We start from the raw sequence: 17,988 nt of genomic DNA, 5'->3' as shown, positions 1-17,988 counted from the left end.
GAAGAGTCGGATACGTACGACTAAACAACTAAACAACAACACCAGCTTCAAATATTCTTGCAATAGGAAGAGAACACTGCTCTTCAGGATTTTACTTGAGACCTCAGCAAGGAGTGCCTTACTATCAACGAGAGTTTTGCCACTAATTTTAGCAGACACAGAGCAAGTTCTTATTGCTTGGGCTCTGCTGAGCAGCCAATCCAGATGCCAGTTTTTATAGCTGCAGGGTGTGCGAGTGTGTTTGCGCACGCACAGTCTTTTTAAAAAGTTAACAGCGGGATCAGTTCCAGAGAAAGCCAAGTGTGTCGTAATGCAAGGAAGCCCTTTTCCCCCCACATCAACTGCAGTTCAATGAACAAAATAATCCCTTTCTCCACTTCTCAAAGGGGCGTAGCTAGGGAAAGAACATTTATTTGCTCTGCTCCACTGATGAGAGAAAAAGACTTTCCAAACTTCATAATGAAAACTCGCATGCCTGAGCAACTAGGGAAGAGTGACCTCCTGCTAATTTTATGTAGTTCTTGAATGCAAGTAGCTGGTGAATACTATGCTGCTGTTGAATCACTGTGAACTGATACAGCATAGTGGCCATGGACAGGCAGAGAAATACCGTATTTTTTGCTCTATAAGACTCACCTTTTCCCTCCTAAAAAGTAAGGGGAAATGTGTGTGCGTCTTATGGAGCGAATGCAGGCTGCACAGCTATCCCAGAAGCCAGAACAGCAAGAGGGATTGCTGCTTTCACTGCGCAGTGATCCCTCTTGCTGTTCTGGCTTCTGAGATTCAGAATATTTTTTTTCTTGTTTTCCTCCTCCAAAAATTAGGTGTGTCTTGTGGTCTGGTGCGTCTTATAGAGCGAAAAATACGGTAACCCTTTCCTTTTCTCTTAGCCACAGGTAAAGGTTTTAATGCTCCCTTTCATTGCCTATTATGCGAGCGAATTTCCACCCACCTTTCATTTTTTTGAGTTAATCACTATGTAGGGTTATTAAGATAGTGAAGCACTTTGAACACTTGAAGTGTACTACATAACAGCTAATTATCATTACAGTATCATTATCATCACTGGATGTTTGGATGCTTGACTGATAAAAGAAAAGTGATTAACACTCCTAAGGCAAAGAGGACCAGCAAGGAGATATTACATCACCAAAGACCATTTTCTGATGCCTCGCTGCCAACATCTACAAAAACAAAAGCCCTCTTTCCCCCACAATTTTCTGTCCTTAGGTTGTGCATGGGGAAATAATTCTACAGGAGGAGGAACAGGATTTAAGGTATGGTCACAGAGCCAAGTATCACCATCCAAACATCTCCTTAATGAAACGAAGCTCCCAGTAAGAGTGGGCTCAAACCACCAACCTTCCGGTTAACAGCCAGACGGACTGAGCTATTGCTTTTCACTCCAAGTATCCAGAGGCCTAACCTACCTCACAGGGTTCCTTGGAAGATCAAAGGTGGGCATATGATGATGGTGAATGCAATGAAGCAAATAAAACCATTGCAGGTGATCTGCTGATTATCCCATAGGGTTTGTACTCCAAGGGCAAAACACTGTGTGTTCCGCTCATGCTGTTGCCCTTTCTTTCTTTTTTTCAAGTTTTTATTTATACTTTTCAAATTTATACATTTCATTAATTATACAATCATTTCAAGGTTTGACTTCCTTAAGCCGTTGCCCTTTCTGGTTTGCGAGCCGCTTTGTGATTCGTGAGAGGGAAAAGAGGCAGGAACGGAGTTGTGTGTGAGTGGTTATATTATTATATTATATTATAGGAATATAGTGAGTGTCATCAACAAAGCGCATGAGGGGGCGGCTTATGTTATGTTATAATGTTATAATATGTTATATTGTATTATATTATATCATATTATATTTATTGTATTTTATTATTATAGAAATGTAATGAGTGTCATCAACAAAGCACACGAGGGGGCGGCTTACGTTATGTTATAATATGGTATATTGTATTATATTATATCATATTTATATTATTATTATATAATGAGTGTACAGTGGTACCTCGGGTTACATATGCTTCAGGTTACATACGCTTCAGGTTACAGCCTCCACTAACCCAGAAATAGTGCTTCAGGTTAAGAACTTTGCCTCAGGATGAGAAGAGAAATCGTGCTCCAGCGGCGCTTCAGGTTAAGAACAGTTTCAGGTTAAGAATGGACCTCCAGAACGAATTAAGTACTTAACCCGAGGTACCACTGTATATCAAATTATATCCTATTATTTTCATTATATTATTATAGGAATATAATAAGTGTCATCAACAAAGCGCACAAGGGGGCGGCTTACATTATGTTATAATATGGTATATTGTATTATATTATATAATATTTATTATATAAGAATAATATAATGAGTGTTATTAGCAAAGCGAGGGAGGGGGTGGCTTATGTTATGTTATATTATGATAGGAATGCAGTGCGTGTCATCCACCAAGCGAGCGAGGGGGCGGCCTGCGCACTTACCCAGCCCCAGCATGGGGATCTCTAGGCCGTTGGCGAGGCGGGCCGAGGGCCCCGCGAGCGCCTTCCCGGCCGCCCACGCGCTCATGGCGAGCCGCTCCCCCCTCAGCGGCCCAGGCGCCATCCGCGCGCCGCCTCCTCCTTCATCTCCTCCTCCCCCCACGACGAGACGCTCCTCGTTCTGTCTCTCGGCTCCGGCCGCCGCGAAACTGTCGCGAAGCCGCTCGCTTTACGGCAAAGCGGCGGGGATGCCCGGAAGAGGCAGCGGCGGCTTGAGAAGCGCTCCGCTGGCGGCGCACGTGTGAGTCCGAGCGGGGAGGCGGGAGCAGGCGGGGGGAGTGATGGGACTCTCCGGCCAATGGCAGGAGCCGCAGCAGCCGGTGCTAAGCGAGCCCTGCTTTGCATATTGGAGCGTGTACAGGTGTGCGTGATGGTGGCGGTGGGGTTTCTCACGTAAGCTTGCAGACCCGTGTCTTGGCCGAGGTTGCCACCTTAGGGGTTATCCCGTATCCCAGTGTATGTCCTGTATTGGCACGGTGTCATGCTGCGTTCAGGGCTGGGGGGGCTATTGGGTGGTTGTTTTTATTTTTATTAGGTATTTTGTGGTTTTATATCTTGATTTTATTATGTGAACCGCCCTGAGACCGCCGGGTATCAAAGGTAAAGGGGCCCCTTGACCATTTAGGTCCAGTCGCAGACGACTCTGGGGTTGCGGCGCTCATCTCACTTTACTAGCTGAGTGAGCCGGCGTACAGCTTTCTGGCGAACCAGAGCAGCGCATGGAAACGCCGTTTACCTTCCCGCTGGAGGGGTACCTATTGATCTACTTGCACTTTGACGTGCTTTCGAACTGCTAGGTTGGCAGGAGCAGGGACCGAGCAACGGGAGCTCACCCCGTAGCAGGGATTTGAACCGCCGACCTTCTGACCGGCAAGTCCTAGGCTCTGTGGTTTAACCCACAGCGCCACCCGCGTCCCTTACCCCCGGGTATAGGACGGTATAAAATTTCAATAAATCATCATCATTGATACAGTCTTGTGCTGTCTTTCCCTTTCGCTGAGATTCCCGCATCGCAGGGAGGGTTGGACTAGATGACCCTTGGCTCCCTTTCCATCTCTGCGGACCTGTGATTTGGGGCTTTCCAAAGATGCACGTTTGAAAGGGTCATGTGTGAAAGGTCACATATTTAAGCTCTGGGTAGCCAAGCACAGGCAGATTTACAAATTTGTGTGTGTGAGAGGGAGGGAGTGTGACAGATGCCTGAGGGGTCATCTTGTGTTAGGCAGCAGTAGATTGCAATGGGTAGCTTTGAAGTCACTTCAGCACGACAAAAACAACTTGACACCCACATGCCCAGCCCCATATTTTGCCAGAACAAAAGTGGCAACCCGTGTCTACACATGCGCAGTGGGGCTGGAACTCTAAATTAAGTGTTCATACAATTCTCCTATTCTTTTCCCCTTTTTCACCCTCCAAGCAGTCCAGGAGAGCGCACAATTTGCTACTTCCCAACAGTGGGTGGGTTAGGCAGAGAGAGAGAGAGAGAATGGGCAGTCCAAAAGTCACCCAGTGAGCATGAGTTTCGTCCCAGTCCAGCGTAGAAATGCAACCTGCTTCTAGGTGCACTGAATTTAGTGTTTCTTGCCCCCAGGTAAGTGTGTTTCCTAGCGCCACAACTTTACTTGGCTGGCTTTGGGGAAAGGAGGGGGAGAATGAAGCAGTGCTTCTCTGCGTGTTCCCATTGCAGCAAGGCTGCCGATCAGATCAAAGCAATTGGAGCATATAACGCCATCTCTGGCGCAGCTGCACTGACTACCAATCCATTCCTGAGCCCGATTCTTAGCGCTGGTTTAACCAAAATGCACCATATGGACCCCAGTATCCAGTGGTACACATCTCCTGACTCTTACATACCCATCACTTGACACCCTTTATCCAGGTGCTTCTATAAGAGGTTTGGAGGATGGCAACAAAGGACAGGGCCTTTTTGGTTGTGGCTTCACATCTGTGAAACACTGATAGTAACATCCTTTTGGCGCCAGGTTAAAACCTACCTCTTCTCCCATGCTTTTGTAGGAATATGACTACCGTGCTTACTGGTGTTTCTGTGCTATATATAATTTTAGAGGAGGGGTATTGTTGCTTTATTGCAAAACTTGATGATTTCTTAATTGTTATATAACCCACCTAGAGATGTTTTGCACTGGGTGACAAATAAATAGTAGCTGTATATTACTTTCTTTTACTGCTTATGGAAACCTGTAATTCTAGAAATAAATTCTGCTGGGGGAAAACCTGATTTGTTTATTTATTGTTGTTATTGTTAATCGAATGTATATACCGCCCTATACCCGGAGGTCTCAAGACAGTTCACAGAACAAAGGGCAGTTCACAGAACAAAATTATTTACAGTGTTCCATTAACTAACAACGATGTACTGAATTTCTGATTGCTTTTTTGTTCTGTTTCAACTTTTTGGCAGGTTGCAAAGCCCTCCACCCTGAAATTGGTGTCTATTCTTTTCCATTCCTTAAATTTAATAATAATAATAATAATGCTTTACCTGATTGGACTTGGACTTGGAGATGCCAAAGATATTACAGTTAAAGGCCTGGAGGTAATAAAGCAGTGTAGCCGAGTGTACCTGGAAGCCTACACATCGATCCTCACTGTTGGAAAGGAAGCACTGGTACGTAGATGCACCCTAAGTTCTTTGGAGGGATGGTGGGATACAACTCTGGGTGAAATAATACCCCCTTTCTTTTCCCCCTAGGAGGAGTTTTATGGCAAAGAACTAATTCTCGCCGACAGAGAAACTGTAGAACAAGAAGCAGATACAATCCTGAAGGGTGCCCATCAATGTGACGTGGCTTTTCTTGTAGTTGGAGATCCTTTTGGGTAAGGGAAGGCAACACCTCTAAATATTTCTGTTACCAGTGCCATGTTAAACCTTAACCCAGCGGTTCTCAACCTGTGGTTCCCCAGATGTTGTTGGACTACAACTCCCATCACCCCTGAGCTCTGGCCTTGCTAGCTAGGGGTGATGGGAGTTGTAGTTGTAGTTCAACAACTGCCTTAACCTCTGCTTGGCTTATGTGGCAGGGACTGACTTTCAAACATGTTGGCTATGAGCCCACCCAGGGTTTTGGAGAAGCAGCTATGCTTCTTTTGAATATAAAAAACTGGCTGCCAACATCAAGGGTGGGCAGAAGGGTATATTGGGACCTACTGACTGATCTTTGGGGTTTTTGCAGTGGATCAGCAAGGGTTTCGGACTCTGAATTGGTCTAACAATTATATTACTGCCATGCTCTGTACGTGGCGCTGCCTTTGAAGACCGTTTGGAAACTGCAGCTGATGCAGAACTCAGCAGCCAGGTTGCTGACCAGAGCAAGACAGTTTGAGCTTATAACAATAGTTCAGGCATGGCTGCCAATTAGTTTCTGGGCTCAATTCAAAGTGCTGGTTTTGACCTATAAAGCTTTATACAACTCAGGACCCCAATAGCTCAAGGACCACCTCTGTCTAGGACCTTTGTCACTTGCAAGGGAGGTGCAGAGGTTAACGTGACACGAGAGCAGGTCTTTAGAGTGGTGGCTCCCCCATTGTGGAATGCCTTCCCCAGAGAACCATGCCTGGTACCATCATTAGCAACTTTTAGGCGGCAGGCCAAAGTGTTTCTTTTTACCCAGGCTTTAGAGGGTATTATGTATACAGTGGTACCTCAGGTTAAGTACTTAATTCGTTCCGGAGGTCCGTACTTAACCTGAAACTGTTCTTAACCTGAAGCACCACTTTAGCTAATGGGGCCTCCTGCTGCCGCCGCGCCGCCGGAGCCCGATTTCTGTTCTCATCCTGAAGGAAAGTTCTTAACCTGAAGCACTATTTCTGGGTTAGCGGAGTGTGTAACCTGAAGCGTATGTAACCTGAAGCATATGTAACCCGAGGTACCACTGTACTTGTAGCCTCTTACCTATTTTTAGTGAGGTGAGTTGTATTAGACCTGCCTTTTTATGTATGCTATGATGTTTTTTGGATTTGCTGTTATATTATTTCGTAAGACGCTTTGGGTTACTTACTGGGTTGTTTTTTTAAAAGTTACAAATGTTGTTATTGTTGTTGTTTAGTCGTATCTGACTCTTCGTGACCCCATGGACCAGAGCACACCAGGCACTCCTGACTTCCACTGCCTCCCGCAGTTTGGTCAAACTCATGCTGGTAGCTTCGAGAACACTATCCAACCATCTCGTCCTCTGTTGTCCCCTTCTCCTTGTGCCCTCCATCTTTCCCAACATCAGGGTCTTTTCCAGGGAGTCTTCTCTTCTCATGAGGTGGCCAAAGTATTGGAGCCTCAGCTTCACGATCTGTCCTTCCAGTGAGCACTCAGGGCTGATTTCCTTCAGAATGGATAGGTTTGATCTTCTTGCAGTCCATGGGACTCTCAAGAGTCTCCTCCAGCACCATAAATCAAAAGCATCAATTCTTCAGCGATCAGCCTTCTTTATGGTTCAGCTCTCACTTCCATACATCACTACTGGGAAAACCATAGCTTTAACAATACAGACCTTTGTCGGCAAGGTGAATTAGTGTAGTAATAACAACAACAATGACAACAGCTAAAAAACCTGCCACATTCTAACTGAGATTACTTTAAAAAGTATGGGGACAGCAGGTCAGGGGGAAGAAGGGTTTGACAGGGTTTGCAAACATGCTTCTGGTCCCGATCACAAATTCCTCAGAGCCTCCCTTAAATCTTTGCATCATAGAACTGTGGAGGTGGAAGGGACCCAATGGTCATCTAGCTCAACTCCATGCAGTGCAGGAATCTCATCCATGACAAGTGGCTATCCATCTACCCATCCATTCGAGCTACTTTTTTGCTCCTGGCTCCAGGTGGTGGACTTCAAAGCTCCAGCTGAAAAAAACAAAAACCCAAATTAGGTCCCACTAGCCTGAACTCTGCCCATCCCAGGCTTATACAACTGAAATTAACACTGACGTTAGGTCTGCAATGAACATCTGCACCAAGTAAATGCAACATCTTGGCGCAAACATCCCATAGACTCGCACGCTCCTCCTCCCACCTCTCACTCAAGTTTCTGCCTCTCTCTCACAGTTGCTGTAAGCATGCTGCAACCACGCATTCACACTGGCTCTCACCCGAACTTGAAACCAGGGTTTGAAAGTGGATTTTCGACCTTTGGTTCCGAGTGAATCCAGTGAGTGTTGATCCTTGTCTGTGCCAAGCCACAGAAGGGGAGGAGCGAGGTCATGTTAAACCAGGGTTGCTGTCTTATTGTGGATTATTCTTCACGTGCAACGTGCTGGTGCATGCTAACCAGGGTTAGAAAGGCAGATATATAAGCCAGGCGCCAAATGGCTCATTAAACCAGGGTTACAGTCACCAAAACAGAATGCCTGGCTGCCATTTTGGGGTCAGATGGCTCAAAAGCGGTATGTTTCAATGCAACTTTTTGGTTCCTGAAATACATTTTGATTTGTGCAGATCCCCAGGCATGCACCTCCAGATGGTGGAGACGTCAGACACTGTTCTGGCACCCGGGCAACTTCCCTTGGTCGCAAGTAGCAGATGGCCAGGTGCAAATTTCAAGCACTGGAGAGGATGCTAGCTAGCCATGGTGCACCCCTGGTTTCCTAGCTATGGTTAGCAGATCAGGAATCTCCCGTCTGCCAAAATACAGAGCACATCTTTCGAGTGAACAGAAGGCCTGTATTCCTATATAAACTGTCCCATCAATAATGAGGTGGCAGCCCTAAAATCCGTGGCAATTGTCCAAAAAGCAATTCGACTGGATTTCCCCCTGCATGGCTTTTCTTATTCGTTGCCCAAGATGCTCGATTATACTTGTTTGAAAGGCGGTTTCAGTTCAATTGCGTTTTGCAGCTCTGAGCCATGTGTTTGCTTTTGGTGCTGCGATGTTCCTCACACACTTCTAATGTATACTGCGGACATCTGGGTTGTGGCAAAGGCCTTATCGGTTTGGTCTATTAAGCTTCTTAAGTTCTGTTTTCCTATTCCCCCTGGAAGCCACAGTCCTTTCTGTCGCCAGGAGGCCATTCTTCTGCCCTAGCTAGTCAAGCATCATCAATCAGTAATGTCAAGCCATACAGGAGACAAGCTTTTTGTCTCCAGCTGGTGATTCAAAATTAATATTGCCATGTTAGCCGCGGGGGACGGAGGGGCCTGGGAAAACGTAATCACCGTGCACATCATGAGAGGGCACCCTCCTTATAAAGAAATGTATGTGTCAAGCGGGGGGGGGGGAGTAATTAATGTAAATATACCTCTAGGGAATATTAGGATACCATTTTCCTCCTCCCCTCTTTTCTAATTGAGCTGGTACTTAACGGCAGATGATGCCAGGCTGAGAGACTAAAGTCATTACGCCATTCATGGAAGTAACAGTGTTATTAAAATTTTACGCCTTTGTACTGCTGCAGCAAAAATATTTTTTGCGTGTCAGCCCAGTGGTCAGAGATGAAGATGATGATCATTATTGAATTTATATACCGCCCTGTACCTGGAGGTCTCAGGGCGGTTCACAGAATAAAATTAAGATATAAACTACAAAATACCTAATTAAAAATGAAAACAACAACCCGATAGCCCCCCCCAAAAAAAAACACATTTTAAAAGGGCATAGGATGTCAATCAAATCAACCAAAGGCCTGGTTAAAAAGGAACGTTTTTGCCTGGCACCTAAAAGTGTATCATGAAGGAGCCAGGCAAACTTCCCTGGGGAGAGCATTCCACAGACCGGGAGCCACTGCAGAGAAGGCCCCTTCTCGTGTTGCCACCCTCGAGGAGGAGGGACATGAAGAAGGGCCTCAGAAGGTGATCTCAGGGTCTGGGTAGGTTCAGATGGAAAGAGGCAAATCCTTGAAGTATTGCAGTCCTGAGCAGTCCTGGGAGCTGTAGTTCAAGAACATCTGGGAGCCGAAGTTTGAGAAAGGCTGCCATACAAGAATAAATCTGTTGAAAGCTCCTTGTGCTAAGCAATCATGGTATCCATTGTATTTGATCAACAGTTATAATCAACAGGAAAGTACTCTTGTTCAAAGGCCCTAATGGACAGAAATAGTTTGAGCTGTCGCCAGAACCTTTGCTGTCTGATTTCAGAGAAACCCCTATTCCAAGCTCAAGTATAACACTAATGATGGTTCAACTATTAGGGGTTCCCTGGCTAAACATAGAATTGTAGAGTTGGAAGTGATGCCAGGGTTCACCTACTCCAACCCCTTGCAATGCAGGAATCTCAGCTAAAGCATCCTTGACAATAGTAGCAGGGTTTTTCAGTTTGTCTGTCTCCATGCTGGCGCTGTGGGTTAAACCACAGAGCCTAGGACTTGCCGATCAGAAGGTCGGCGGTTCGAATCCCCACGACAGGGCGAGCTCCCATTGCTCGGTCCTTGCTCCTGCCAACCTAGCAGTTTGAAAGCACGTCCAAATGCAAGTAGATAAATAGGTACTGCTCTGGTGGGAAGGTAAACGGCATTTCTGTGCACTGCTCTGGTTCGTCAGAAGCGGCTTAGTCATGCTGGCCACATGACCCGGAAGCTGTACGCTGGCTCCCTCGGCCAATAAAGCGAGATGAGCGCCACAACCCCAGAGTCGGTCACGACTGGACCTAACGGTCAGGGGTCCCTTTACCTTTACCTATGTCAAAATCATCCCCTTGAACTGGGCTTAGTGACAGATAGTCACCGTGCCATCTCTAAGGGTAGCTCCACACAGAACACGTTGTGGTGGTGAAGCTGGGACGTTCCTAAGTTTCGGGCTAAACCTTGTCCAGGAACAGCTATAGCTGGCAGTTAGTATTCTGGGCCACCAGAGCTTCTGGTGACAAGCTAGAATCAAGAAGTGACCATAGACCTTCTATGGGAAAAGCTGTAAATCCAGTTCCCTTTGTCTAGTGTCTAAAAACTCCAAGTGACACAAAATGTTAGGAAAGGAGCGGGGTTTAGGCAGAGAGAGACTTTCTGGGGCGCTTTTGGAAATTCAGTGCCTGTGGCTGGAAAAGGGCTGCTTAATCATGCTTCCCCACCAGATGCTGTTTCTGTTCCCTGCTCACCTCCATGGAATGAGCAGCACTGAACTAAGACACCTTGGGGGAAAGAGGGCAGCTGAAGCCATTGTTCAGCTTTGCGTCTCTTATTTAAATGCATTTCCACACCCGGCTGCCTAATGCAGCGAACATGATTGATGAATACTTGAGCAGCAACATTTACAAAGTCGGGGCTTTCAGTAATCATAGATGCTGCAGAAGAGGTTATGTTTTGGCAGCTATCCTTGGATGGGTCTGCCTTGCAAACATCGCCACCCCACAAAATAGTTCAGATGGGGCAGGCCATATAGATTCAGATGACCCTTTTGAGCAAAAGTGAGGATGGCAATCGGCTTTCAACAGGGGATGCCCATCAATCTGTGCCTTAATTTGCATGCTGTTTGCCCACTCTAGTACTCTTCCCTTGACTTTGCCCAACCATTTGTTTCTGTACGTCCCTCTAAAGAGAGTGGATTTTTTTAAAGGAAAAATAAAAAGTTAGAAGTCTGTCTGGCATATACAATACAGATCTAGCACTCCTGAGGGGTGACAATCCATCTTTCCCGAAGTTCTCCTCAATAGCAAATGGGAACAATTAGAAAACAAAACCCCCTTTTGCATACTGGTGCAAGTTTAGAGCATGCATGCAAAGTTTCTCGTTTACAATTGCACAACGGCCTGTTTGCACAGTAATTAAGAAGAGGATGGGAGTTCTGCCAGTGCTGCTCTGCGTGCTGCTGTTTGCCAGTCAGCAAGATGCTCTGCAATCTTCTGTAAGAGGCAAAAAAGAAGGGGATGTCAAACTAGCAGGCAAAACTGCGTTATTACAGTGTTATTCAAGTTAAACTGCAAAAAAAGCTGGCTCCTTCACCTTCCGCATGGCTACATTGCTAAAGTGTCTTCAGTGCAAACTTAGAAGCTGCCCCTGCTCTTAACTCATTGTACTTGTGGTCCTGAACTGTTTAAGGCTTCATAGGTCAAAAAGTGTACAGATTCACCCTCAGGATCTTTCCTTGTTTGTGTATGATGCATTATGTGTCTGTCGCAAAGGACGAAACAGGAGAACCAACCTCGAGGTGCTCAAGAAAGAGGAATGCACTTAATTGCAGTAAATAAAAGGTGTGTTTCTTTTCCTCCAGCACTTTGAGTTTGCCTCTCCATTATTATTTTTTATTTTTTACTTCCTGTGCTTCCTATATACATACAGGCGCTTATTTATTTGAGTAGCTGTGAGAAGTTTGGTAGAAACAGGACATTTTTTCCAGCCAGAACTCACTGGAACTCCGTTACGGCACCTCTCAGGTAGGCGCCATTGCCATTCTAAGATAACTCACTCATGGCGGGTTTCAGCACCTCTTTTCAAGAAAAAGAGAACTGGGTAGAAGCACAGTGGTACCTTGGGTTAAGAACTTAATTCGTTCTGGTCCATTCTTAACCTGAAACTGTTCTTAACCTGAGGTACCACTTTAGCTAATGGGGCCTCCCGCTGCTGCTGTGGCGTGATTTCTTGTTCTCATCCTGAAGCAAAGTACAATTTCTTGGGTTAGCAAAGTCTGTAACCTGAAGCGTCTGTAACCTGAAGCATCTGTAACCCAAGGTACCACTGTATTCTTAAACGGCCTCCCCACACATAATAGACACACACACACACAGTGCTCTTCAGATGTTTTGTTGGACTACAACTCCCATCATCCCTGCCCATCGGTCAGTACTGGCTGGGGGCTGATAGGAATTTGGGAATCCAAGGAACATTTGGAGGGCACCAGGTTGTGGAAGGCTGTTTTAAGTCCGTGAGGCCCAGTTTAGGTCCTCTGTACACCCCATATAACCCACTTCCTCCTTACTGCAGGGCGACAACACACAGTGACCTCGTCCTCCGGGCGGTGAAGTTGGGAGTGCCCTACAGAGTCATCCACAATGCCTCCATACTCAACGCCGTTGGCTGTTGCGGCCTCCAGGTAACACCTCTCGCGCACGTGGCGTTCCGGCAGTGGGAAACCACAACTCTGTTTACTTCTCCAAACGGGTTTCTGCAGAGCGCGGGCTTGAGGCACGCCTTCCAATCTGTAGGAAACAGCTGTGAGGAGTTGCACACTTTGTGGCCAGACTTTCTGTGGCGTTTCCTTTCTCTCTCTCCCCTTTTTTTATAAAACAGCATGATGTAACTGAGCTTCTAAGAAGTAAAAGCTTTATGAATGGGGGCAATGCTGTTCTTGATGCCCTGGAAACAGGGTAGATAAATATCAATGGCTTAAAAAATTAAAATAAAAAGTCAGATTTTTTAAACTTTAAATCAGATTTTTAAAATACAGTGGTACCCGGGTTACGTTACCTCTGGGTAACGTAATTCCGGGTTGCAAATGCGGCAAACCCGGAAGTGCTGTATCGCCATGCGCAGAAGCGCTCTTCACGCATAAGCAGAAGTGCTCTATTGTACGAGGGAGTTCAAGATGGCGTCGTTAGTGGTAGTTCTATTTTGTGCTCCGCGTTGATAATATAGATTTATCAGTGTTTTTTAGCACTTTTAAAGCTTTTTTTTCACTGAGCTTAGTAGTTTTAAATTATATTTTTTTTTATTAACTGCCAAAGGCCTATTTTTATCTAAAAGAGGTTCGACAAGCCGCCCTATCTTCACGAAGCGGGTAATTAACAGACGGGGAGGCCAGCTACTTCTTTGGAAGGACGCCGAGCTTTTTATCTATAAAAAAAAAGGAAGGAACTGAAGCAGCTACAACCCCAAGAAACACAAGGCAAGTTTAACTCGATAATCATTCCAAGGGGACTTTTGTTTTTTTTGTTATACTGCCTAGCTACCTTACTGGTTACGCCGTGAGGCTGCTGAATGAGGGAGAAAGAAACAAGTCATAGTATGACCTAGTTGAATTTTAAAAGAAACAAGTTATAGTATGAAAGCCTAGGACCAGTAATATTTTCTAACATTTTAAATGACTGACACCTCACAAGCCCCGATGTAAATTGCTGGAGAAATTAACAAGTTGGTGAGGTTGGAGAGGTTTTGGAGGCAACTTCCACAAATCGGCATCTCTGCTATTGCTTACTCCAGCTTAGAACAAAAGAACAAAAGATAAGTCGCCGTTAAGCAAGCACCCTCTACCATATATCCATATATACCCATATACCCACTATGGTCCTCACTAGGAAAAAATACAAGGACCAAGGAATCTTGCCTAATTCACCACAGAGCCCGATGGAGCGCCGAAGGAGACAAAGTAAAATTACCAGCTACTTTCCTCAAAAAGACTCGAGTAAGAGAACTCAGAATGAGAGTATTCTAGATGTAGCTATGCCTCTGCCACTCACAGTGCTGGATTGGTCAACACAGCTAAAGGACTTGCAAACAAACAACAAGAGGACAAACCATCCAACAAATCTGGCCCAAGAACTTGCCATAGCAGAGAATGCTACAAAGGCTAATACAGCCAACATACCTGATGCTAATCCTCATTTGTCACCGCTGGAACTTGGAAGTAACCTTTCAACCTATTGGTTGAAAGCCAATGACAACGGAACAGAAATGAGGGGTGATTATCTGCGGGAGCAGATATACCAGATTTCTACGGATCTCCTTAACGTCAAAAAATTTTTAGCGATAACAAACGGGCTTCTCCTGACCCTAGTGGATAATTTCAAACAACATGTGAGCGCTTCAGACCAGATTACAAATCCCCTAGCCAGCCCGGATCCACCATTCCCCACCAAACCCCGGAGGAAAAAAGCTGAGCCTAAGACAAAGAAAAGCAAAAATATGAAAAACCTAAGGCGGCTTAAGACAACTCACCGTACCTGTAAAAAATATTGGCAGAAGCTCTTTAACCTTCTTCCATCCCTTTCTACAAGTGGAACAAACAAATCTAACTCGAGTGCCATCAAAGAGACACGTAAAGTAGATACATCCATAAAAGAATCTAAACCAAGTTTTGAAGAATCAACACCGAGCTGGGACAAAGGAACTAATCCATCTACAGTTATACCGCCTCAGAGTCCTCTTATGGCCAGCACAGAATCTGTAGACAGAGGTGAGCTGGCGACCCAAACTATTGAGGGGAACCACTCCTCTCAAGCTCGACAGATGTTGTGTCCCAAAAGAGAATGGAGTTTAGTCCTAATCCCACAAAAGCTTGTCTTTGCTAATTACCCTAAACCGCCTAGATTTTATGCAGGGTCGGACCGTATAGACCATTTTTTGTCCATTATAAGTGGCATTTTACCGGGGGTAGTAAAAGCAACTGACATAGCCGCTATAGAGTATCTACATCAAGATGATTGCTCGGTACGAGCATTGATTACTTTTTTAGATCATAATCTGGCCAGTTTTATGTTTAGAGCTAAAAATCTATTCAAAAAAGAAAGAATAGTTCTATTAAGAATATTTGAAAATAGAGCACCTTTAACTTCTCTGATGGGGCCCAAGGGCATAGGAATGGAAATTCACAAAAGGGAAAAAACCAGCCACCAAAACCATCAAAATAGAAAGCATAAGTTCCAGCAGGATCATCTCCATCAAACAGTACCAAATGAAAAAAAGGAAGCTCCACATCCAACTGGCGTCTGGCCTCTCACGTGTGATAGTGAGGACTCCGTTTTGGAGGAAGAACTCTCGCTGATAAAGCGTTTCTGGTCACTGCATTCTCCAGCTCAAACTGAGATCCTGAAAAGACTTGATTTACTTCGAAGCAGACTAGTAAAAAAGGATGACCAAGGTGAGACAATGAAGGACCCCTATGTGCAGCCCATATCTCCCAAATGTCTAGTGGATAAGAAGACAGTGGGAGGCACCTTTAAATGTGTAGACGTGGAATTACAATCTGAGCCCCCTGTGATGTACAATAAAGTAAAACCAAATCAATGTGTGAAATCTCAAAGCTCCTGGCACAGCTATCTTAAACTGTCTCCGAATGAATTAGCTTCCCCCCCAACTCCAAAATCTAGCCCCAAATCACCAAGAAGAGAGGATCACTACACTCTCTCCAAACAGCCATCCTCGAAAAGAGCCAATGGGTGTGTTTTTTTAGACACCAAAGAATTGCTGGACGTGGTGGTGACATAGATCCAGCTCCCCGAAGGGCCCGGGGCCTAAAAGTGCTGTCTTGGAATATCGCGGGTTGGCACGCTAAGAAAAACAACCAACAATTTTTGTGCTACCTTAAGCAATTTGACATCATCTTCTTTCAGGAGACATGGCAGAACGACCCTATATTTCTCAATGGGTATAACTGCCACTACCTGCCTGCCTCTCCATCTCTAAAGGGCGGCAGATCTAGTGGCGGCCTAGCTTGCTTCATTTCCACGGAGCTGGCGCATTCTCTAACAGCCCTACCCAGCCTTAATTCTTTAGCAACAGCCGCTCTACTTAGCTTCAAGAGAACTACTCTTTTGCTGGTCAATGTCTATATTCCCCCAGGCCAAAAAAACCCCGTTGTCAAGGCTACATGGGCTGAGCTAGAGGCGTTTTTAGAACCTCTCGAATCTACTTACCCGTCTGCCCTGACTATTGTGTGTGGAGACTTTAACGCTCGTATAGGAACAGATGACAACAGTCTATACACTCACTTCAACCTATTTATGGACCCCGAAGAACAGACGGATATTGGTGCGACACGACTGTCCAAAGATAGCAGAAGTAATTCTTCAGGTCTCTGCTTAGTGCAGGCTGCCAGACGGAGGGAACTGCTGATATTAAACGGCAACATAGAGGGGGATCGCCCCGGGGAATATACCCATTTTTCCAAGGCTGGGGGAAGCGTTATAGATTATATTCTAATCTCAAGATTCGCTCACAGCTTTGTAAGGAAGTTCCAAGTGGGCCACAATACTCTGAGTGACCACCTACCTCTAATTTTAGAGCTTGCAGGTCGGCCTTTTGACTATTCTATTGCCGAGCCACAATATATACCTTCTGTAAATTTGGGTATACTTGCTCCCAAAAGACTTAAATGGTCCCCAATATTGAATGAAAATCTAACCCTCCTCCTTCAGTCAGCGGAGTTTAAGCTTATTCGCTCCGCTATTGTGTCAGGCAATTCAGTAGATGCGATTATGGAAAGCTTTAAATCACTTTTGGAAAGATTGAAACCCCATTTAACAACAGTGATACATAGCTCCGCTACAAAGAGGGCAAAGGACGGAGCTAGTTGGTTTGACCTGGAGTGCAGGCAAACAAGGAGACAAACGAGAACAGCCTACCAGAGATATAGGAAATCAGGGACCGCCATCCTACTTAATGCTTATATTTATCTGAGACGGTCTTACAAACAATTATTAAGGAGAAAGAAACTGGAAGCTGAACGAGCCGCATGGCAAAGTTTGGTTAAGGCATCGCACGAGAAAGATACTACTTGCTTTTGGCGAACCATATCTGGCCTACTGGACCAGGAGCGCACTAATTCCATCTGTACAGTGGAATCAATGGAGTGGTTGCGCCATTTTCAATCTTTGTTCTATGACCAGGAAGCCCAACATTACAAACTATGCATCCAATTGGAGGACCTACCCCATTGGCCACCAGTAACTGTAAAGGAAGTGGAGAACTTAATCGCACAATTAAAGAACAACAAGGCCCCAGGGAATGATTACATACCTGCCGAACTTCTGAAGTCCAACATTGGCTGGTGGGCCCCCCTGCTGGCGTCTCTATTTTCTTGGATCGACTCAACGGGTTTACTCCCAGATGGTTGGACTGAGGCAATAGTTATTCCAATCTATAAAAAAGGACCTATGCCAGACCCGGCGAGTTATAGACCAATCAGCCTTCTGCCTATACCCAGCAAACTATATGCCAAACATCTTTACATTAAGCTAACTAGCTGGCTGGAAACTGAAGCTATTCTAGCGGAAGAGCAAGCGGGTTTCAGGCAAGGCAGATCCACCATAGACCATTGCTTCACTCTAGCCTATTTAATTGACAAATATGCCAAAAAATCCCGTGGGGTGCTATACGCAGCCTTTATCGATCTAAAGGCTGCTTTCGATTCAATTCCACGTGTAAGACTCTGGGATAAATTGAGCACATCAAGTATAGACAAAAGACTATTATTTCTGATCAGCTGTCTATATAAAGACACGGTGCTGTATGTAAGAACTTCGTTAAATGGCCATCTTATAGGACCAGTTCCTGTCAGCAAGGGGGTCAAGCAAGGTTGCATCCTGGCCCCAGTTCTATTCAACTTTTACATCAATGATATGGTTAACTGTTTGTCATCTCCGGACTTCCATGCCCCCAAACTGGCTGACAAATCAATATCAGTGCTTTTGTATGCTGATGATGCGATACTCCTATCTCGAACAAGAATAGGCTTAAATAGGCTCATAGGTGAATTTTCAGCATACTGTAGGAGAGAGCAACTGGCAATAAACTATCAGAAAACCAAAATCATGGTTTTTGCAAGGAAATACAGACAGTACAGCTGGAGGATGGATAACC

The 17,988-nt window shown here is 45.3% G+C and overlaps 2 protein-coding genes across 3 annotated transcripts in view; one reads left to right on the top strand and one right to left on the bottom strand.

Annotated features, from left to right (window-relative positions):
• LOC309372456 (putative oxidoreductase ZK1290.5) overlaps positions 1 to 2,605 on the bottom strand; it is a gene marked incomplete at its 5' end in the record, with an annotated part of 69,559 nt that extends 66,954 nt beyond the window's left edge. For both annotated transcript variants that reach the window (XM_081916096.1, XM_081916095.1), the window contains one exon: positions 2,485 to 2,605. In XM_081916096.1, coding sequence (XP_081772222.1) covers positions 2,485 to 2,605 — 121 coding nt within the window. The remainder of the gene's footprint in view (positions 1 to 2,484) is intronic.
• Positions 2,606 to 2,684: 79 nt separating this feature from the next.
• DPH5 (diphthamide biosynthesis 5) overlaps positions 2,685 to 17,988 on the top strand; it is a 36,463-nt gene continuing 21,159 nt past the window's right edge. The window contains exons 1-4 of the mRNA XM_081916102.1: positions 2,685 to 2,782; positions 4,964 to 5,170; positions 5,255 to 5,379; positions 12,397 to 12,505. Of these exons, the coding sequence (XP_081772228.1) occupies positions 5,036 to 5,170; positions 5,255 to 5,379; positions 12,397 to 12,505 (369 nt within the window). The 5' untranslated portion in view covers positions 2,685 to 2,782; positions 4,964 to 5,035. The remainder of the gene's footprint in view (positions 2,783 to 4,963; positions 5,171 to 5,254; positions 5,380 to 12,396; positions 12,506 to 17,988) is intronic.

This window comes from Podarcis melisellensis (genome assembly GCF_964234715.1).
Source record: "Podarcis melisellensis genome assembly, chromosome: 6".
In the NCBI taxonomy this organism is placed as follows: Eukaryota; Metazoa; Chordata; class Lepidosauria; order Squamata; family Lacertidae; genus Podarcis; species Podarcis melisellensis.
The sequence above is the reverse complement of the archived record's forward strand: the minus strand, read 5'-3'. Positions and strand labels throughout refer to the sequence as shown.